This window comes from Megascapheus bottae, chromosome 11 (assembly GCF_031878675.1).
Source record: "Megascapheus bottae isolate mThoBot1 chromosome 11, mThoBot2.hap1, whole genome shotgun sequence".
Taxonomy (NCBI): domain Eukaryota; kingdom Metazoa; phylum Chordata; class Mammalia; order Rodentia; family Geomyidae; genus Megascapheus; species Megascapheus bottae.
The window spans coordinates 8,630,152-8,653,998 of record NC_143519.1 but is presented as its reverse complement, the minus strand read 5'-3'; the positions used below and the strand labels follow the sequence as shown (position 1 = coordinate 8,653,998).

At 38.4% G+C, this 23,847-nt stretch overlaps 1 protein-coding gene across 3 annotated transcripts in view; it reads left to right on the top strand.

Annotated features, from left to right (window-relative positions):
• Nucleotides 1-23,847, top strand: part of Pcca (propionyl-CoA carboxylase subunit alpha) — a 274,525-nt gene that overhangs the window by 28,030 nt on the left and 222,648 nt on the right. For 2 of the 3 annotated variants that reach the window (XM_090341922.1, XM_090341920.1), the window contains exons 5-6: nt 16,071-16,184; nt 17,992-18,045. In XM_090341922.1, the coding sequence (XP_090198048.1) occupies nt 16,071-16,184; nt 17,992-18,045 (168 nt within the window). Of the gene's footprint in view, nt 1-16,070; nt 16,185-17,991; nt 18,046-23,847 lie in introns of those variants that run through there. The other variant, XM_090341919.1, reaches the window with a different exon arrangement.

The following is a 23,847-nucleotide window of genomic DNA, read 5'->3' as shown; positions in this document are numbered from 1 at the left end:
CACTCTGCTACTTGAACCATAGCTCCACTTACAGCTTTATGATAGTTGCTTGGAAGTAAGAGCCATATTCCCTGGCTAGCTTTGAACTGTAATGCTCATACCTCACCTTCCTGAGTAGTTAGGGTTATAGGTGTGAACTACTGGCCTTGGCCGAAGTCTGTTTACTAAAGGCTAATCTCATCTGAAAATCTCCTCACAGAAATATCCAAATGTGGGGCCGGGAGTTTGGCCTAGTGGTTAAAGTGCATGAAGACCCGGGTTCGATTCCTTGGTACCACATACATAGAAAAAAAGCCGGAAGTGGTGCTGAGGCTCAAGTGGTAGAGCTCTAGCCTTGAGAAAGTCCAAGGACAGTGCTCAGGCCCTGAGCTCAAGCCCAGGACTGGCAAAAAAAAAAAAAAAAAAGAAATATCCAAATGTGTTTAGCCCAAACCTGAGTAGACTGCTGACCTATTAGGGTTAATCTGAGTAGCCAAGGTTATAGGCCAAGCCAGGAGGTACCCGGCTTTTTTTTTTTAAATTGCCTTACAGAAAGGCAATTTATTAAAGTATTAAAATTAAGCTGGGCACAGTGACTCAAGCCTGTAATCTTAGCTACTCTGGAGACTGAGATCTGAGGACCATGGTTCATAGCCAGCCCGGGCACAAAAGGATCTGAGACTCTTATCTCCAATTAACCTCTAGAAAACAGAAAGTGGGGCTTGGCTCAAGGGGTAGGGCAGTAGCCTTGAGCTGAATTGCTCAGGGACTGCGCCCAGGCCCAGTTCAAGCCCCATGACTCACCAACTCCCCTCCCCCATTATAAAAATAATTTGAGAAGACCATGGCCTCTCTTCTTGCAGGGGATGGGGGAGGGGATGTGGGTGACAGCTTTTATCCTCCCCGTCTTCATATCCAAGTCGACAAGGGCTCTGAGGGCTGCCTGGGCTCCAGGACCAGAGATCTTGGTCTTGCCAGAAAAATCAGTGACATGGACAAAGGTGTCCTTGAAGGATGCAAAGATGTGGCAGACACCAAACTCGTTTTCTCCTTCAGCTTCTGATGGCCAAAGCTGCTGATGGCCTGTTCTTCCATCTTTCCCTCTTCCTTGTGAGGTGCCATTTGTGTGCCATTGTTGCTGCTGGACCCACTCAGCCCAGGAAAGAATGGGCACTTAAAACTTTGTCTTCTAGAAAGGGTGTCAATGTGAAGTAATGCACCTTCTATCTGGTGAGTATAATGTAACCCTTCTATTAATTACAATAAACATATGTGGGGAAAAAAAAACTTTGTCTTCTAGTGAAGGCAGAAACCAAGAATATAGTATGTCCTTGGACAATTTGAAGTGTTAGGCCTTTCTGTGAAAAGCTAATCAGGAGAAGAAAGCCTTTAGTAAGTTAGTACATCTTCTTTTTCCTTTTGAAGCTGCTATTACTGGCATTTTAAAAACTTACTTTACAGAAACATACTATCAGTTTTAAATGTTTTGATTCTTTGGCTTGGCTAAATTACCTTCTCTGCATTTTTGGGTAAAATGGAGTATGATAGGATCCCTGGTAGGAATTTGTTCACATTAATATGGCTCATCAGGGACATTATATTTAATTGGAGATCCTGCAGAATAGTAGCAGGAGGCTGAAGAGAATTATTTAGCATTAGCAATGGCTCATCTGGGAGTTGTGCACTAATCAAGGCACTGGAGTGTTGGTGGTGGTGGGGATGATGGGAATTATGACGATTATGACATGTAAGCATGTCTGTGTGTGAACTGGACAGGCAATGAGTTAATCAAGAAGTATATTAAATGGCTCCCATGCTGATTCATTATTATCTACCATAGTGCCTGTCAGGTTGTGTATTTAAAAAATACAATTATTGCTGAATTCAATATGTATGTGAGCTGAATCAGCCATCATTCTTTGCTTTCAAAAAAGATAATCTTACGGGGCTGGGATGTAGCTTAGTGGTGGAATGCTTACCTAACATGAATGAGGACCTGAGTTTAATTCCATGGTACCACATAAATTAAAAAAAATTTTAAATTGACTTACATGTATAAAAAAATAAATCGCTGTTAATTATGAGATTCATGCTTTTTTAAAGTACAGTATTTTTTAATGCTTTATAAGAAGGCTTTAGTTTCAGATTCATTTAAAGAATTGTTTGCTTTGCCCTCACTTATATTCATTTTAATACTATAATACTGTGGCTTATTTTCAACAGTTTAGGTTAAAAATAAAATTTATATATCTATTTTCCATAATGAAGAATAATCCTAGAATTTCAGAGGGAAATTAATGTTTAACACATGAAGTTACAGAAAAATCAAAGCATTAATCTTTTCCACCATCAAAATGCTTCAGAGCCAGAGTGGGGGTGGGAAGCATCTTTGCTGTGGTGGGTGGTCTCTTGTGCCAGGTAGACCCATTCTGTGCTCAGCATGGTTAGAGCCATCTGTCATGAAGCTATCAGTTAGAAATGCTAGAAATGTACATATTTTGGGGAAATGGAACTAATAAATTGAATTCCTTTTAGAAAACAAATTGAAATTCAGCATAAATCCATGAACAAACTGGATTATTTTTGTAGACAAATTTACAGTTACCATACAGATGAATACCCCCAATTTTTTTTATTGTAAGCACTGCTAAATTCAATAAAACTTTCTACCAAGTGGAGACCTTTGTATATTAACTTAATTAAAGTGATATTATGAATAATACTCAAAAATGTTAACCTGTGGGAGGTTGTTATTGAAATTCATTATCTACAGAGTCAGTGTTAATGGTCAGCAGAGCAGATTTCAAACTTGCAACCAAGACCCTCTCTTGGGAGCAGTGAGCTCAGCAGGTTAAATTGTCAAAACCCAGCAAAGCTTCTTAAAAGACTGATAGTTTAAGCCCCCTGGAGTTAAAGGTAAACCAATCATTCCAGTCTGGAAGGACTATAACTTTATTTAGGAGTCAAGCAAAAATTCCATTTGGACAGAGAAAAAAGGAGTTATATTAGAGTACCTTCATGTATGAATTATTCTGCTCATTTATATGCTTATGTACTTTGCTATTTAACTTTAATAACATTCCAACTTTTTCTTAACCTTATTTTTTCCTCTTGGTTCAGGGGATTAAAATCAAGTTTTCTAGACAAACACTTAATACTTGAGGCATACCATCAAACACAACTTTCTTTTACTACCACCACCACCACCTTCTCCTTCTCCTCCTCCTCTTCCTCCTCCTCTTCTTTTTCCTTCTTTCTCATCCTTCTTCTTACTCCTCCTCTCCCTTCCTTTTCCTGTTCTTCTTCTCTGGTAGCTCACACCCGTAATCCTAGCTACTCAGGAGGCTGAGATCTGAGAATTGTGGTTTGAAGCCAGCCCAGACAGAAAAGTTCATGAGACTTTTTCATCTCCAATTAATACCTCAGAAAATGGAAGTAGATCTCAAGTAGGGCTCAAAGTGGTGGAGTGCTAGCCTTGAGTAAAAGAGCTCAGGGAAGGGACAGAGCCCAGTCCCTGAGTTCAAGCCCCAAAGCCATCAAAAACACTACCACCACCACCACCAAATCCAAAAACAATGACACCCCCCCCCGCAAAAAAAAGAAAAACCAAGACCAAAACATAAACTTCCCCAAACTTTAAGTAGCTGGACCAGGGAATTGCAATTTAGCACAGCAGTTTAGGCTATCCTTTGGGTTTTGTCTGCAGTCTCCTTGCCCTTTCCTTCTTTATCTGTATGCTCTTATCCCTTTGATCCTACTGCACCCCCTTTAAGTACCTACTTCCTGGTGTTTTATTTTGCTGGACATTGATTTTTTGCTTTCTAAGGAATTACATTATTTGAAATCTTCCCTGACTTTATTGTATTTCAGTTAATACATTTATATATACTTAAATACTCTGAATGTATTTACTTATAAGTTTGTAAGCTAAATCTTAACTTCCACATATGAGGGAAAACACGAATCCTTCGTGTCTCTGGGCCTGACTTACTTCATTTAACATAATTTTTTCTGAATCTTTTCATTTCTTTACAAATGGTACAGTTTCATTATAATGGATGAGTAAAATTCCATTGTGTATATATACCACATTTTCTTGATCCATTTGTCCATTGAGGGACATTTGGGCTAATTTTATAGCTTGGCTATGGTGAATAGTGATGAAATAAATATGATTGTGTTGGTGGCTTTACTGTATCCTGGTTTGTAATCTTTTAGGTAAACACCCAGGAGTAGAATTGCTGGATCAATGAATAGTTTTCTTTTTCTTCTTTTCTTTTTTTTGGGCCGGTCCTGCGCTTGAGCTAAGGGCCTGAGCTCTGTCCTTGGACTTTCTCAAGGCTAGAGCTCTACCACTTGAGCTTTAGCACCACTTCCGGCTTTTTTCTATGTATGTGGTACTGAGGAATCGAACCTGGGCCTTTGTACATGCTACGCAAGCAATTTAACCACTAGGCCAAACTCCTGGCCCATCAATGAGTAGTGTTATAAGAAGATTCCCTTTAGCTCTTTAGCCTACTTACTAATTATGTTGTTGGTGTTTGAGAATTTAATTTTTTAAGTTCTGTATATATTGTGGATATTAGGCCATGATCTAATGTGTAGCTGGCCCAAAACTCCTATTCTGTGGCCTATCCATTTAGCTTGTTGGCTCTATCCTTTGGTGTGTAGTAACTTTTTAGTTTGATACAGTCCCATTTATCAAGTCTTTCTTTGATTTGCTGTACTGCAAGTTGCCTGTGGACTTTGTCCTTTATAAAATAGAAGTGGATGCGTAAGACCTTCTGAAGGTTTTGCTAATAATAAGAACTTTGTCCCTTTATTGATGCTAAATTTTAAGGTCAGAACAGTAGATATGAGGCTTTTTTGGTTTTATTTATTTAAAAGATTTCTGATGGGAGTTAGAGAATGTTTTAGCTCAGTAATAATTTGACTAGTATGCATGATAGGACCTGAGTTCAATCTTTCCTCCCTTTCTCCCTTCTTCCCTCCTTTTTCTCACCCTCCTTGTTTCCCTCCTTTTTTCTTTGTATAACACATTTGGTATATTTAAGTGACAGTTTTAAAGGAACGAATTTCAATGTTATTAGTACATGTTGGTATGAAAAAGTACCTAGTTATGGTTTATTTTTTCTGTATTTATGAAGGATTGGAAATAGTATCTTATCGAAAAAGGAATGAAATACTTTATTATTTATCTTTATTTATACTTTATCTTCATTCTGATGGTTCAGTATTCATTAGGCCAATTTTACTCATGTCTATTACAACGTCATAAAGATTCTTTTACAATGTCATAAAGATTCTTAAGGGAGAGAATATCATTTTAAATAGTATTGTCTTTACCACTTATTGGGTGATCACAATATCACTTACTGGGTATGGTGCATTAACAGAGCACATGTTTATGTAAGTGGACTTTTTTTTTTATTGGCAGTATGGCCTCAGGGTCTCATGCTTACTAGTCTTGGTTGCTCAGCTGATGTTCTACCATTTGAGCCACATCTCTAGGTCTGGTTTTTGCTGGGATTTTGGAGATGGAGTTCTCATGGACTTCTTAGCCTTGGCTAGTCTCCCAACTGTAATTTCTAGATCTCAGCCTCCTGAGCCACTGGTGGATGGCAAGGGGGCTATTATTATTTTGGAGCAAGGAAATTGGGACTTACTGATTAAAAAAAATGGGTTGCTAGAACTTTTGTAATTATATCTAGCTCTTAAGTTGTATTCTTTTTCTGTTGTAGCATATTGCTTTTTGTAAAATATACGGAGAACATGTCTTCCTTCTCAAACAGAAGTGTCTATTATGTTTATTTATTGTGCCAGTATTGGGGCTAGATTTCATGTCCTGGGGTGTTGTCCTTGAGTCCTTTTTCTCAAGGCTACTGCTCTACCACTTGAGCCACAGTTCCACTTCTGACTTTTTTGGTAGTTAATTGGAGATAAGGGCTTTCTTGCTTGGGTTGGCTTTGAACTGTGATCCTCAGATCTCAGCCTCCTAAGTAGCTAGGTAAACAGTGTGAGCCACTGGTGCTCTGCTTTGAAGTTTATTATTTTGAAAGCTGGATTTTTGTTCAGTGCCCTTTTGCAAGCCAGGTGCTGTATGGACTGTAAGTAGAAAAGAGAGCAGGAGTGTGTTTTGTTCCATGGTACTTACAGTCTAGTGGTAGGGACCAATACAGACTGCATACAAATAACTACAAATTGTGGTTTTATGAGGGGAACAAACCAATTGTTTACAGAAAATCTTGGGGGAGGTGGTTCTTCTTTAATATAGTAATCAAGGAAATTCACTGAGTTTGTAAAATGAAAGTAGAGACTGACAAGAGTCAGCCACCAGCTACAAAGCTAACTAGGCAAGCAGGGTAGCATGTGCAAAAGTCCTGAGCCACGGCTTGCTTATATCCAGTTCTTTCCCCTAAAAAAGTTACCAGTAACTTTTTCATGTCAAATCCAATGGACTTTCTCCCATCTTCTTGTGTTTAATTTCTCAGCAGTGTTTGACAGTGGTGATTATCTTTCTTTGTTTCATCCCCTGGCTTCAGTGATATCTTAATCTCTTGATTTCCTTTATACTTCTGTGGCTTTCTTCTGTGTCTTTTATGTGGAAATGATTCAAATGATTTTACGTGGAAATGACTTACGTAGGTGCTTATTCATTCTCTGTTTCTCTCTCTTGCCCTCATTCTCCTTCTTCCTCTTTCTATATGCTGTTCCTGAAAGATCTTATCCCTTTTTCCTTCCATTTCTGTAATCAATTCTAGACCCCTAATAGTTCCTCTTCCCTCTTTTCATTTTCTCATTTGTAATTTATTGTTTCTAGCATTTGTAATTTATGAGCAAGTGTTTATCTTAAGCAATTTTGAAACCGTGTCACATCTCTTCAATTATTACTTTCTAATGTAGAGGAAGCCTCTTAGTATTTTAAATTGTCTCTGACTATATTTTATCTGAGGAAGGAAAGCATGATAGTTGAATAAAAGGCTCCTAAAGAAGTTCAATTTCTAATCTCTAAGACCTCCTGTGAATATTACCTTATATTGCACAGAGGATTCACAGATGTGATTAATGGTCTTGAGATGGGAACAGTATTTTGGATACTATACAGCTTGATGAGATCACAAGGGTCTTTCTAAAGAGGAGACAGGAGATTCAGGATAGTGGTATGGTGGGGTAAAAACAAAAGAAAGAAGATGCAGTTAGGGCTGGGTGCCTTGGCTCACACCTGTAATCCTAGCTACTTAGGAGGCTGAGATCTGAGAATTGAGGTTCAAAGCCAGTGGGGCACTAAAGTTGGTGAGTCTCTTACCTTCAATTCACCACTAGAAAACTGGCACTGTAGTGCCAGAGGTAGGGTGATAGCCTTTAACTGAAGAGCTCAGGGACAGCGCCTGGGCCCAGAGTTCATGTCCCAAGACTGACCCCCACCTCCAAAAAAAAGAAGAAGGTGCAGCTATGTAAGACAGGAGACCTGAATCAAATGATAAAGGAAAAAAAAACCCCCCAAGAAATAGGTCCCTGTATACACTTCACAAGGAACCAGACTGCTGTCACCTTGCTTTTAGAGGTATAAAACACTCATCTGATTTTTGCTATCCAGAATGTAAGATGATAATTGCCTGGTTGTAACCATTGAGGTCTTATTTTTTTGTTTCTTTGTTTATTTGTTTATTACCAGTTCTGGGCCTTGAACTAAGGGCCTGAGCACTATTCTTGTGCTTTCTCAAGGCTAGAGCTCTACCACATTGATTTTTACATCATTTTTCAAATGTCATGTGTTTCATAGATACATATAATAATATGACATAATATAACATTATGTCTACAGAGTATATATCCCATCATAAATTTTTATGCCTATGTAGTTATATTTATATCTCCAAGACCATGTCCATAACCTTGGGTACTCAAATATTGAGTCATTGCTCTTGTACTGTTTGGATCTAATATCCAGATATTAAGGCTACCATAAGCCTTTTGTTCCTTTGGTCTTGACTTATCTCACTCAACATGATTCGCTCTAATTTCATCCACTTTCCAGCGATTACCATTATTTTATCTTGTCTGTCTGTGTGTTTTATTAAGACTGGTGCTCTATCAGTTGAGCTACAGCTCTGCTTCTGGCTTTTTTGCTGGCTCATTGGAGATAAGACTGTAATGAACTTTTCTGCCAGGACTGGGTTTGAGCTGAGATCCTCGGTTCTCAGCCTCCTGACTAGCTGGGATTATAGGCACGAGTCAGTTGTGCCCAGTTGTGTCATCTTTTAAAATTTTTTTTGTAATACTTAGAATTGTGTGTGTGTGTGTGTGAGTGTGTGTTTGTATGTATGTGTGGTGTTAGGTTCATTTTCAAGCATCATTACAACAATGTTACATTCTTGGAATCTGACTTGTTACTTGGTTAGGTTACAAGATAGACTGGAGTCTAGCCTGTATACCAGGGCCACTGAGTATGCTGAAGCATTGTTTTCCTGGCTCTGGAAATCTATCTGTAGCAAGTTATCCAAGTGAATTGGGGCAACCTACTTTGCTACTTATTCCTGTTATTTCTTCTAATTGTCCATAATGCTGTCTGCCAGGTTGGAGTAGCTAAGTCAGTTATATATCAGGAAGGTATAGGCTGTGTGAAGTTGGCTGTGGTAGATTTAAATGAATTGTTCATTCTGGAGCCTATACTAAGGAAGAGAGGCTTAGCCTCAGGGGGGATGCATCAGATAATAATCAGTGATTGCTATCTTCAGTCCTTTACTTGCTCAGTAGAACACTACGGAGCATACTTTATAGGGTGGGGCTGGTGTGGTGTATCCAGGAGAAGGGCAGGAACCTTGTGTGTCTATATGGGAAAGTGTTGAGATAAACCATACAAATAGTATTTTCGTCTTATTTTGTAAACAGTCGTTTAGTTGCTTCCAAGCCTTCTGTGAATCACTCAGATTAGTTTCTAAGTCTGCTCCAATCCTTAAATGGATATTTGATATTGACTGAAGGGCCCCTTATAATTAAACCTGGAAGAGTACCTTCAGTGAACTATTCTAATTAAGTGTTATGGATCCCAAGGCTGCGCTGAGGTAACTCAGCTGGGATGTTGTGCATATGAACACTGGAGTTCAGTTTTTTTTTTTTTTTTTTTTTTTTTTTGCCAGTCTTGGGCTTGAGCTCAGGGCCTGAGCACTGTCCTTGGACTTTCTCAAGGCTAGAGCTCTACCACTTGAGCCTCAGCACCACTTCCAGCTTTTTTCTATGTATGTGGTACCGAGGAATCGAACCTGCATGCTAGGCAAGCACTTTAACCATTAGGCCAAACTCCCGGCCCCTGGAGTTCAGTTTTAAACACCAGTTTTTAGCTGTTCCCTGACTTCCCATTGCTTATCTCACAAGGTTTTGACTTTACAGTAGTATTGAAGTGACACATAATCAGCAGTATTTATAATTCAGATATTGAGTTTGGGTCTTTTACCAGGCTGATGTTATGCATGCTTACTGTAAGATTCTTTCTCCTGATGCTCTTCAGTGTCAGGAGTCATCTTTTACAACCCATATTATATGTGACTACCCTTGTAGCTAAGGTGGGGTATGTAGATTAGATATGCTGCGGTTTGGATCTAAAACGTTTCCCAGCAGCTCAGTTGTTCAACACTTAGTCCCTGGCTTGCACTGTTGGCAGGCGGTGGAAACTTTAGGAGGCAGGACCTAAGTAGCAAGTTTTCCTGTCATTAGTGCTGTGTCTTTGGAAGGGATAATGGGATCCTAGCCCCTTCTCTTGCTTTTGGTTTTGGCCATGAGGTGAACAGTTTGCTCCAACCCAGTATGCTCCTTATTATGATTTACTGTGCTGCCACAGCTCCAAAGCAATGGGCCAAATTGGTGATGGATGGAAACCTTCAAACTATAAGCCAAAAAACAAAACAAAACAAAAAACAACTCTAAACTTGAGCACTGTCATGTAGCTTTTTTGCTCAGAAATAGCCCTTTGCCACTTGTGCCACAGCTCCACTTCTGGCTTTTTGGTGGGTAATTGGAGATAGGAGTCTCATGAATTTTCCTGCCTAGGCTGGCTTTGAATCTCAGTCCTCAGATCTCAGCCACCTTAGTAGCTGGGATTACAGGTGTGAATCAACACGCCCAGCCCTAACTCTATCTTAATCAAGATCAAGTTCTTTAGCAAGTGGGCTCTTTGTTAGTGATATTACTGGTTTATTATTTGTCATTATAGGTATTAGAAATAGAAATTTATAACTGAAATTCATGCCATTCAAGGTAATTGGAGCAAGGAACTGCTGGTTCACATCTGTAAACCTTGCTACTAGGGAAGCTGATATTTGAGGATCCAGATTTGAAGCCAGCCAGGGCAGACAAAGTTAAGAGACTCTTTTTTTTTAAAATTTAGTTTTATTGTAAGAGTGATGTACAGAGGGGTTACAGTTAATGTAAGGTAATGAGTACATTTCTTCTTCTTCTCCTCCTCCTCCTCTTCCTCCTCCTCCTCCTTCTTCTTCTTCCTTTTTTTTTTGCCAGTCTTGGGGCTTGAACTCCTGGCCTGAGCACTGTCGTTGGACACTTTTTGCACAAGGCTAACACTCTGCCACTTAAGCCACAGCACCACTTCAGCTTTTTCTATGTATGTGGTACCGGGGTCTTCATGCATGCTGGGCAAGCACTCTACCACTAGGCCAAACTCCCAGCCCAGAGTACATTTCTTCTTCTTCCTTCTTCCTTCTTTCTTCTTCTTTTTTGCCAGTCCTGGGCCTTGAAATCAGGGTCTGAGCACTGTCCTTGGGCTTTCTCAAAGCTAGTGCTCTACCACTGGAGCCACAGCACCATTTCCAGCTTTTTTCTATGTATGTGGTACCAAGGACTCAAGCTTGGGTCTTCGTGCATGCTAGGCAAGCACTCTTACCACCAGGCCAAACTCCAGGCCCCCAGAGTACATTTCTTCTTGAACATTGTTACCCCTTCCTCATTTTTCTCCCACTTTTCCTCCCCCTCCAGCCCTCTCCATGCCGAGAGACTCTTATCTCCAATTAACTAGCAAAAAGCCTGAAGTAGAGATGTGGTTCAAGTGTTGAGCACCAGCCTTGAATGGAAAAAGCCAGGCAGAAGTGTGTAAGGTCCTGAGTTTAAAACTCAGTACCAACACACACACACACACACACACACACACACACACACACACGATAGTTGGGTTGATTAGAATAGAGCTTTCACTCTTGGATAAATTAAAAATTAAGACTCGAGTGAGGTATTTGCCTTTAAGGATGGTGTGTGGCTTCTTAGAGTGGAATAGTTCTGGTTTTCTGAGTTCTGCTTTTGAAGTATTGTTATGTTTCCCTTGAATGACCTCATACAAGACAGTGATCACACAAGAATTGGGACTTTATCTAGACTATGGAACAGTTTTGCCATCCTTGTCAAGAAATGTCAATGTAGGGGCCGGGAGTTTGGCCTACTGGTAGAGTGCTTGCCTAGCATGCATGAAGACCCGGGTTCAATTCCTCGGTACCACATACTTAGAAAAAAGCCAGAAGTGGTGCTGAGGCTCAAGTGGCAGAGCTCTAGTCTTGAGAAAGTCCAAGGACAGTGTTCAGGCCCTGAGCTCAAGCCCAGGACTGGCAATAAATAAATAAATAAATAAATAAATAAAAAAAATTAAAAAAAAAAAGAAATGTCAATGTGTATTGTTCAGCACTTTGTTAGTTACTAACACTTAACCAGCTTAAATAATTGGTGTCTACCAAAGAGTTATAAAAATAACTCAGGACTTGTGTAAGACCAAGTTGGCCCCAGTTCATCTTTTATTAATCTAGAGTAAGTATCTGGAAGTCTTCTGAGATTTCTGTAGTCAGTGTACTCTTCTCTGTTCTCAGTGTACATTTTTTTTTTACTTCTATCAGAGGCTTTACTGTCTTTTCATGGATAAAATAGAAACTTCTATTTAGACCCTTTAATCTCTCCAAATCTGCAAAGTGATCTGGATTTATACTCATTCTTAGCATTCTCCCACTACTCCAGGAAGGATGCTCCAGATCCTACAAGCCTGCTTTTTTCCTTTTAGAGCCTAGCTGGTATTTATTATTTTATTATTTATATGTAAATGCCATCCTTCCTTCCTCTAATGGCCTATATGCCTTTTACTGTGAAATATTCCATATCTTAGATGTCTCAAACTTTTAAGTAGCTTACTTCTTTTTTTTTTTTTTTTTTTTTTTACCAGTCGTGGGTCTTGAACTCAGGGCCTGAGCACTATCCTTGGGCTTTCCTCAAGGCAAGCACTCTACCACTTGAGCCATAGCACCACTTCCAGCTTTTTTCTATGTATGTGGTACCGAGGAATTGAACCTGGGTCTTTGTGCATGCTAGGCAAGCACTCCACCACTAGGCCAAACTCCCAGCCCCAGTAGCTTACTTCTTAAAGGCATTTCTTTTTTCTTTTTCTTTTCTTTCTTTCTTTTTTTTAATCTCTAAGATAAAAATAAAAGCAGAACAAACCCAAATCACATCTCAGTATCTCAGTGCCTCTCCTAGCCTTTATATTCATTCTTATCCCTGGTCTCTATCTAAGCCCTACCTAGCTTCCTTTGTTTCTTCTCCTGCTATATATCACTATCCTTTCACTGTGGTTGGGTTTTCTGCTGACATGTAGACCTGCCTTTTACTAAGGGTTTGCTTGAGACTTGGTGCTTCTTGCCCCTCTTTTCTTCCTTACTTATCTTGGCTTTTTCTACGAAGAGTCTGTGTATGAGAATACAGTTCTGGCTTTGCTGTTGGTTTGTTTACTGGTCTTAGAGAGCTTGAACTCAGGGCCTGGGTGATGACCCTGAGCTTGTTATTGTTATTATTTTTTTATTGTGTTTTATTGTTGGGATAACTTATACAGGAGTTATAGTTACATTCATCAGTTAGTGGGTACATTACTTCTTGAACGTTGATACCTCTGAGCTTTTTTTTTTTTTTCCCCTCATGCTCTTTGAATCAAGGCTAGCACTCTACCACTTGAGCCAGAGTTCTACTACTGGCTTTTTGGTAGTTTGTTGGAGATAAGAGTCTCACAGACTTTGCTGCCTGGGTTGGCTTTGAACCATGTTCCTCAGTCTCTTGAGTAGAATTACAATTACAGGCACAGTGGGCCGGGACTTTGGCCTAGTGGTAGAGTGCTTGCCTAGCATGCACGAAGACCTGGTTCGATTCCTCAGTACCACATACATAGAAAAAACCGAATTGGTGCTGTGGCTCAAGTGGTAGAGCTTTAGCCTTGAGAAAGTCTAAGGACAATGCTCAGGCCCTGAGCTCAAGCCCAGGACTGGCAAAAACAAACAAAAAAACCAATGGACAACAACAACAAAAAACAATTACAGGCACAAGCCACTGGTACCCAGCGTAATTTCCAGTTTATTCTATGAGAACATTTTGTGGTTAAAAGAAGGAAAAGTTATGTAAGCAATAAGCAATATCAATGTAAAAGTGTTAAAAAGAATGCAGTTAAAGTACTCTTAGGGTTGCTGCCTTCCTTTTGATTTATTATAGAAATTTTGGACATCTAAATACATAATGTTCATATATGTACATGAAAATTTCTTATCTTCCTTACAATTATTAGCTGTATAATGAAGACTGAGAAGATCTCATTTGATTTTTTTTTTTTTTTTTTTTTTTTTTTTTGCCAGTCCTGGGCTTAAGCTCAGGGCCTGAGCACTGTCCTTGGACTTTCTCAAGGCTAGAGCTGTACCACTTGAGCCTCAGCACCATTTTCGGCTTTTTTCTATGTATGTGGTACCGAGGAATTGAACCCGGGTCTTCGTGCATGCTAGGCAAGCACTCTACCACTAGGCCAAACTCCCGGCCCTAGAAGATCTCATTTGATATGTTGCATTTTTATCTCAAAGACTAGTAGCCACCCCAATGACAGTAGTTTTATGATTTCATAATTAATTTATTATAATTTATTAAATAAATTGCCATGTAAATGAGTTAATAAGCTTCTAGCACATAACTGTAGTGAGTAGACTGAAAAAAATTAAAACATAGTTTCTGACTTTTAGAACCTATGATTTGCTGGATTAAATAAATCATAAAGAAAATCATGTGCCAATCAGTTAAAAGGAGATTGTTAGGTAGAATGGAATTAAATGCCAAAATTACCTTAAATGCCCAATTTTCCCTTAGAAACTTGGGAAAGATCCAGTGCATCTTTAATAAAAGGCACTATCTTTTTTGTTTTTGTTTGTTGTGGTACTTGAACTCTGGGTCTAGGTGCTGTTCCTGACCTCTTCAGTTCAAGGCTATTGCCCTACCTTTGAAGCCACAGTGCCACTTCTGGTGGCTAATTGGAGATAAGAGTCTCATGGACTTTAGTGCCCTGGCTGGCTTTGAGCCATGATCCTCAGATCTCAGCCTCCTGAGTAGCTAGAATTACAGGCATGAGCGTCCGTGCCCAGCTTATGAAAGGCACTATCTAAGAAGTAAATTATATAACATAATTATGGATTTAACTTTATTTGATTTCTATTATCTCCTCCCCTTTGTTTTTTAGTACAAGAGTTTGAACTCAGGGCCCTGTATGATAGATGTTCTATCACTTGGGCCATGCCCCCACCTTGGATTTAACTTTAAATAGTGACTAACCTTACTTACTTGGCTAATGCTTTTGTATAAAAGGATCATTAAATATTCAGTTTCTCCTCTGTAGAAAACAAACTAAAATCCACAGCCATAATGGTTAAGCAAAGTTGCTGATAATGGGATGTGAAATGGGCAGAGGACAGTAGAGGAGGTCTTTCTGGTCTGCAGGCAGGGCGAAACTAAAGGTTAGGAATAAGCCAGGCAAAGATAAGTGGAGGAGAGAGAGCCTTCTTTTGAACACAGAAATATTTAAAAGCCTTTTGTAAGCATGGCTGCCTTTCTTTGCAATTGATGTTATTAAAGAAAGTAGAGTGTATGTAGTGAAGTATTTTATATTAAGGTAATTAATCTGTAAACCCCCTGGGTAAGTATTTTTTAGCTTTCAATGAAAAATGGAAGTTTTTACCTAATTAGAAAGTATTTTTTGAGTTGATAAAAATTTCTGAGCTTTCTAAAAGACTACATTTCTTTTTTCTTTTTAGTTCTAATTTAAAACAAAGTACCGTTTTAAAAGTAGTTCCAAGACTGTGAATTAGAGACAAACATACTTGAAAAAAATTAAATCTTGTGATAAGGAGATGGGTCATACATGTTCAGGTATATAGTTATGCTCTAGTTCGATATTTCTGCTTTGTAAAATAACTAGAATCCAATTGTGAATTCATTGAAGTAGAAAACATGAAAATCCAGTCCAAAAATAATACGAATCCCTTTGTCATTTTAAAAGAATAGATTCATTTTAGAGTTAAAAGATTTTATTCTCAATATTGGACGAATCCCTATCGTCTGCTAAGGAAAAAGAAATAGATTTGAAATGTTGTCAAGTGAGTATTCTGAAAAATGGTGTATACATTACTGAATGCTGAATAGATTTAGGACTTAATACACATATCAGTTCTTTTAGAAATAAATGCAAAATGGACAAAGCTCGAATGTGAGAGTATTTAAATGGTTCTCAAGATTTTCTGGTTCATGTGTTGTGATATTGAACTCTTTGGTCCTGGGCTTTAATTTGTGCCTGGTGCTGACCTGATGCTGTGCAGGGACACTCACTGCATCCCTCCATTCAGTCCCTAATTATCCCAACTTCCTGGGGAGCTTGCTTAGAACTGGGCATGAGTGCTTCTTATTAAAATATTGGGCTACCCTGGCTACACATAACACGGGAGTTTTTGATACCAGATTTATAGATGAACAAAAGAAGAAATGAAATTGTTTACTGTGATTTTTCTAAATAGGTGCGGGTATCATAGAAATTATTTGGTTAGACAATGGATTAGGCTTGTAATAAATGAAATCATTGGTAATATAGTTCCTGTGCCCTTTTTTTGCACTGTTGTTTTGAAAATGCGTATTCAAAAAGAAATATGACTGATGATATGTGAGATAATCAGACTTGCAATTTTGTATATATTTGTGGATGACAGTAATTCTTTTTTTCTGAGAGCATCTGTTAATACGGGAATTTGTCTCTTCAGGTTCATGTGAAAATGGCCGATGAGGCCGTCTGTGTTGGCCCAGCTCCCACCAGTAAAAGCTACCTCAACATGGATGCCATCATGGAAGCCATTAAGAAAACCAGGGCCCAAGCTGTGAGTCTGAATGAACCTATCTACTGCAGCTGTTTCATATGTAGTGAGCAGAAAGCTAGAGTTTGTATTTAAAAAAAAATAAGAAAGAATGATTGAAAATGCTGCTGCAGTTAGTTCATGTCACATGAGTTAAATGTGGCTGAATTCGCTACTGGAAATCAAAGGCTTTGTAGCATCTGGCAGTCTTGGTCGCTGATCCTGCAGGTGGCTGCTGGATTCAGCTTTCACACCAGGGAGCAGTTTCAGTTCATTTCCAAATTTGCTAGGAAAAAGAAGTCCCAATTAGTTTTGAGTATTAACTCTTTCAGTGTAATAAAAGAATTAAAAAGAAAACAATTCTGTGTTATAAACAGGATCCAAGAAACCCTGTTTTAATTCCATTTTAATCATTTAAAAATTATGTACACATAGGTACATTGGAAGAAATAAATGTAGTGTATTTGCCAATTATTTTAGTTTGTTAATATCAATAAAATGCCAATACCGTGCATTGACAAATCAGTAATTTTCCCCACTTCTAATTTGACTTGAATGAAGTAGGTTCAGTCCAGGAAAAAAAGGTTTTCTGACATCATGAATATATATATATATATATAATTTTAATATCAGAGAATTAATTATGTTGAAACTATGTGGAGTTATCTCTACATTTGCATGGAAGTAGACAACATTGGCAATTAGCCTGGAATCTTTCTGTTAGAATTCACATTTCTTCTAAAAGAATGTTTTTTTAGGTATGTGTTTAAATAAAACTCTGAATTTATAAACTTATAGATGTTTGCAATTTATTAGCATAGTTAGTGGAAATGAAACTCTTTTTTTAACCTTTTAACTGTAGCTTGTCAGAATGCCATTTCTAATTAAATGTGTTTGAAAATGAAATTAGTAGAATAAAATTCTTCCTATAGTGCAGTATTTAAACATTTTCTGTACCATGTATATAGGGGTATGTAGCTATTTCTCAGTTACCATATTAGCTTCTGAAGAAATTTGACTTCCTTTTTAACAGACTTGTTTTAATATAAATATATTTAATATGGATTGATATTGGAGTATCTAAATTTATAGCTGGCTTTTGTGGTATAGTCAAAAGTTACTTGATCAGAACAGGATGGCAGAATTTAGATTATAGTATAATGTGGCTTGTAGGGGGCAGATAGTGTAAAATAGTTATGTGATTAAATTTGTGGTAAGGTGAAAAAATACATAATAGAAGAAAAAATATTAGGAATACAAAGTATAAGTAAACCCCAACCCAAACATCCATTGTAGTTTAGTTTGACAGAAAAGGCTTCTAAGTTGGCTGAGTATCTTAGGCTAGTAGGTGAGTTTTGGAAAATAGCAATTTCTGGTACTGTAGAAACAGGGGAATTGAGAGTTACTCCTTCATCTTGCCAAAGATTTCTGTATAATTCTTTGGCCTACCAGCCACTGTGAAATTATCTAAACTTGTTGGTCAGAATTTTCCTCAAAAAAAGTAGTGGCAGGGAGTTTTGTGTTGAATAGTGTAGACAGATCTAGATAGTTAGAAAAAAGGAGCAATTAATTTTGTACCCAGAAATGGAAGTTAGAGCTGATGAACGAGAGCGGAATGTTACTTAAGAACTCAACCAACTAACAAAATATTGTACTGTACATGTTTTATGTAGTTTTTGCAATATAAAATTAAAATATTTTGTTTTGATTTTTTCCTTTATTGGGATTGAGTAATTACATATGTAATAATTTTTACATTCACTCTGACAAGGGTCATCATTCATATTTGCAAAGTTAATGAATAATGAAAAAATTTGTTTTGATTTTTAAGGTACATCCAGGTTATGGATTCCTTTCAGAAAACAAAGACTTCGCTAAGTGTTTGGTAAGTTTGGAGTTAACTAGAAACTATTAACCAATTCTAGGAAGCATTATAGTGAGGTGATTTTGTTTTTTTTTTTTTGAGTGCTGGTACTGGGGTTTAAACTCAGGGCTTGGGTGCTATCCCTGAGGTTCTTTAATTCAAGGCTTAGTATTCTGCACCTTGAGCCACAGCTCTACTTTTTATTTTTATTTTTTTTCTTTTGAGTTTATTGGCGATAAGCATCTCCTGGACTTTTCTGCTGAGGGTAGGTTTGAACTACAGTCTTCGTATTTCAGCCTCCTAAGTAGCTAGGATCAGAAGAATGAGGCCCCTGGCTTGTAGTAAATTTTTTCAAATGTGAATAGTGACAAATAATAGAATTGTGTCTATTTATTTGAAAAATGAAGTTTATAATTAAAGAGTAATAATAAAAATGGGGAAGTTATAAAATAGCGACTTTTTTATAGTACTTAAAGAGTAATTATAAAAATGGAAAAGCTAATTACCATTATACATAGTTTATTATATATTGCATAGTCTTTAAGTCTGAAAGTTAAAAATCAGATTTTAAAAAATGTAATATGTATATGTAACATTGTATGCTGATAGTGACTTAATTATAGTATGATTATGGAAAATGAAGTATGATTATGGAAAAAGTTAAAAAATTTTACTGCTTCTATTTTGGGAAAAGTATTTTCTTAATGATCTGAGTATTCTAACATCATCATATTGATTAGCCAAATTAGCCTGTATTGCTGTTAAACATTTTCCAAGTATATAACTATATTTAAGAGGATACTAAAACTTTAGAACTTAGGTACCAAAAAGCAATTTTGATTAATATTTGAATACTGCGATGATTATTAGATCAGTTACATCAGGTGTTAAATTGTCTTTCTTGTTCTATTGTTATACTTATGTTTTTCCTTTTTGGTAACTTGTATTTTATTCTATGGATTCAAAGTTATTTGTCAATATGTATAATCATTTCCTAAATGATTAAAATCTACAAAGTTAACTTACAATCATAGACTTCTAGCTTTTTTTTTTTTTTTGCCAGTCCTGGGCTTGGGCTCAGGGCCTGAGCACTGTCCTTGGACTTTCTCAAGGCTAGAGCTCTACCACTTGAGCTTTAGCACCACTTCTGCCTTTTTTCTATGTATGTGGTACCGAGGAATCGAACCTGGGCCTTCATGCATGCTAGACAAGCACTCTACCACTAGGCCAAACTCCCGGCCAGACTTCTAGTTTTTAATAATATATTTGGCCAACTTTATGATTAAAAAAGTAAGATGTGAAAGGTGTCTGGAGAGAAAAGCTTTGGTGGAAGGTTTCAGATTGCATTATAATGCATATTCCATTTTTTTTTGTGTGTGTATGCTCTTATTAAAATTTTTCTAGGAATTTTGACTGACTTTGTCATCGTTTGAGTATACAATTTACACTCACACAAATGTTCATGCATAGTATCAGTTATTAAATTTAAGTTTTAAAATTATTATTATAGAGGTAATATACAGAGGGGTTACAATTACATTAGTTAATAAGTACATTCCTTTAGTATAGTGTCATCTGTTTCCTCAAGCTCTGCTACTCCTTCTCTCCCATCTCTACCCGTGAGTTGTACAGTTCGTTTTCATTAATGTCCAGTGTACTCCACTGCTACACTTTTCCACCCTTTCCCCTCATACTCTGTGCCCTTCCCCTACTCTCCCACAGATAAGTATGTGTATATACCATATATAAGGTAAAGAATACAGCATCATGAGTAAGAGATAAAACAAAAAAGTCTTTTGTTACCATATCTGAAGAGTTTGTTTTAGTATGTATATTATTTTATACATATACGAAGAGGTGCTTGGGCATTGCAACTTTGAGATTCTCTTCTAAGACTATCCTCTTTTGGTCTCACTATATGTGAATATCTAGAATTCTGTGTAATTTGTGATATCCTGGTACATTGTAGATCTAACTTTGGCATATCAGAGAGAATGTGTACCTTTGTCTTTCTGATCTTGGCTTACCTGACCATCAAATGTAAATGATAAGCTTTGTTGCATATACCAATTTGGGTTGGCAGTTATTGGTCTTCAGGGCTTGGATTATACCATTCCACGCTCTCCTTGCATTGAGAGTTTGTGTGGAGAGATCTGCAGTGATTTTGATTTTCTTTCTATTAATAGAGGTCCTTCTTTGATTTTGCAGCACTTAAATCAATTCCTTGTTATTGAAGTCTAATGTTTATGCTATGATGTGCCTAGAAGTGTTTCTTCTTGGATCCTGTATACTGGGGTTCTGTATGTTTCTGTTAGCTGGGTGAGATTTTTCTTATTGAAGATTGGGTAAGCTCTCTGTTATTATTTTACTGAATAGGTTTTCCATGTCTTTTGTATTGAATTCTTCTTCCTCATCGATCCCCACTACATTTGATCTCTTAGCTGTGTCTGCCAACTCTTGAATATCCCTTTGGTAGGTTCTAAGTTTTTTTTTTTTTTTTTACATACCTTTGACCTTTTGTTCTAATGTCTTCTATTTTATCCTGGATTCCTGATATTCTGTTTCCATTTCATTTATTCATTTACCTAGGCATTCCACTGTGGTTTGCAATGTGGAAATTGAACCTTTTATTCTTCTGAGACCAGATCTCAGTTAATTTCATCTTTCATGAGGTGTATAGAATTTCTGTTTTCTCTCCATATCTTTTCGTGAGTCCTGGGTCTTTTTTTGTCATTTCTTCTTTGTTCTCTTGAGATTGTTTTTAAATCTCCACTTTGATTTCATTGGCCAGTTGTGACATTTCTTTAGTGGTTCTTTTTTTCTTCTATCTCTTTTTCACTCTCACTGGGGTCCTTCCTTGGATTGTTCATTTTTGGATTTGTTGTCTTGATTGTTTGTGAATCTTGTCATCTTTCGTTGTGAGTTATGCATTTAGGTTCAGGGATTGTCATGGCTGTGGCCTGAGCCTCATGTCTTAAAGGTGGCAGCCCAAGTTTGGCCCCAGTTGGTCTACACTAGGTGAACTAGCTCAGTTTTGGCCCTTGGGCCAGAAAGTGCTTCACAGCACAGCTTGGCATCGCTTGGCCTCGGGCCAGAGAGCTCTCCTCAGGCTGGACAGGGTTTGGTCTGGTCTGCAGAGAAGGCTGGGAAGGTTAGATTCATGCCTCCAGAGTGGGCATACATGTTGGAAGGGGTGGGCTCCCATGGCCATGAAGGAGTTTGTGTATACTTGGTCCCTTAGTTGGTTCTCGTCCCTCAGGTAGCTGGTGCTTGGCTACTGGCTTGTGTGTGCATGCTTGGTTTGGTCCTGGGCGAGCCTGCCCTTCATGCACTTGGGTCCAGTCTGTGGCAGGGGCTGGGAAAGCTGGATTCAGGCCTTCAGGATGGGCATGCGGCTTCAGAAGGGGTGAGCTCCTGCCAGTATGCAGGAGTTTGTGCTGTTTCTAACATGTCAGGTTTCCCTGCTGACAGCCAGACGTAGCTATGGAGGATGCAGGGTTCTAGTTCCTTTTCAGTATGAGTCCCCATGGCCTTCTGCTGGAAGTCGATAGGTGGGCTCGAGGACAGTGAGGAAGGGTCTTGGCCTCTTTGCCCTCTTCATATCCGGTGCCCCTTCTTGGATGGGGAGGGAAGGGGTTTGGCCCAAGCTCTGTGGGTTACCATCTGCACTAGTCTCCCAGGGGTGAGTTCCCTGGCAGGCACTCACTGATCCTGAAATTGGTTGTAGGCCGACTGGCAGTTCTGTGGGAGATTTCTAGGTCTGGATGTTGTGGTGCCACATTGCTGGTCTCCATCTCTGCGCTGCTCAGGTATCCCTGCGGATGTTTTCACTGTCTGGGTACTGCAGCTCTGCCGGTGGGGTCCCAGAGTCCCTGAAGCCATGGGGCTGCTCTCATGGCCTAGTCATGTTGGTGGTGAGGGATGGAGGCTGGCGAGAGTTCTTCACGGTTTTCTGTGCTGTGTGTACAAGTTACACATTTATTTTTTCTGTTTCTGTTTGTTGTCCCTCTCTTGGGGAGAAGTGTGTATGAGGATCCCAAGTCTCTGTTTGCTTAGAGAGAACTATGTTGATTTACTATTGCTTCACTACCATCATATAATATATTACCACCTCCCTTTCTCCCAGATTTTCTTTGTAATCTTTTCTATTTCCTTTTATCAACAATATGCTTCTCCTTAGCCTGATTACATTCTATGGCCAAATATGGCTGGCTCTATCCAATTAAACACTTTTCTTAATTTAACCACACTGGATATACCTATCTTCTAGAAGCCACATTTGCAACTTTTTTTTTTTTTTTGTTAGTTGTGGGGCTTGAATTCCGGGCTTGGACATGGTTCTTGAGCTCTTCAGTTCAAGGCTTCTGCCCTACCCCTTGAGCCAAGCACCACTTCCGGTTTTCTAGTAGTTAGAGATAAGAGTCTCACTGCCTTTGCTTTGAACCTTGATCCTCAGATTTCAGCCTCCTGAGTAGCTAGGATTACAGGTGTGAGCCACTGCACCTGGCTCAACTATCTACTCTTAAAGGGACTGCTCACTTCTTATCTTTATTGGAAGAGTTTTATCTTTGGCTGGCTCTCTATCATCTGAGTCTTTGTGCCTCCAAACCCCTAGTACTCTTTAAAAATTAAAAACAATTCTTATTTGATTATACTCTCCACTTTATGTTAGAATCTATCTGTTTGTCTATTTTTGTGTGTGTGTGTGTGTGTGGGGGGGGTTATAGAGCTTGAACTAGGCCTGGGCACTGTCCCTGAGCTCTAGCTCAAGGCTACCGCCCTACCCTGAAGTCAAGCCCCACTTCCCGTTTAAGGAGGTTAATTGGTACTTTTCTGCCTCGGCTGGCTTTGAACCTTGATCCTCATATCTCAACCTCCTGAGTAGCTAGGATTACAGGCTAGAGCCATGGCACCCACTGAATGTTAGAATATTTTTGTAGTTTAATTTCCCATTGCAATGATAGCCTTGGTTTTATCAGCTTTTGTTAAACTTTATCTTACATGGTTTCTACACAGTAAGTTTATGGAAAATTACCAGGTTAAGAATTAGACATTCAACTTGCAAAAAAGCTTCCTTCTAAAAAATGTCTGGTTTGGAATGAGAAGACAGCATTCTTTGTTATGAAAGTACGTAGCTATTATTAAGTAGCTCCCCTTTTGTGTGTGTGTGTGTGTGTCTGTGTGTATCAGGCTCTCAGCCTCCTCAGTAGCTAGGATTATAGATAAGAGCCACCGGTACCTGCTTTTGAAGTTGTTTTCTATTCTGTATTTTCTCTTTAGACTTTTTTCATTCTGAGTGGTAAATGACTACAGAATGTAAAGACTTTTAGAATTTACAGAAGAAATTATGAGTTTTCCGAAAAAAGCTTTGAAAACTAAAACTATTTGCTTTTGCAAAAAAGTGGTTGTTAGTGTAACAATATTTTTAATTTTTTTTCGCCAGTCCTGGACCTTGAACTCAGGACCTAAGCATTGTCTTTGGCCTTTCCCAAGGCTAGAGCTCTAGCACTTGAGTCACAGCACCATTCTAGCTTTTTCTATATATGTGGTACTGAGGAATCGAACCTGGCTCTTCATGCATGGTAGGCAAGCCCTGTACCACTATGCCAAACTCCTGGCCCAGTGTAATGATACTTTATAGTTTTTCTAGTTCTCTTTCTGTTTGGATGTGTAATCCTGTAATATATATTATTGATTATATCTGTATATAATCATCATCATTACTATATTATCATTTTAGTTCAACATAACATGCTACGGTGACTAGCCTTATAATGCATTGATATGTTGGATCAAGAACTTGTACACTATCTTTGGGTCTTT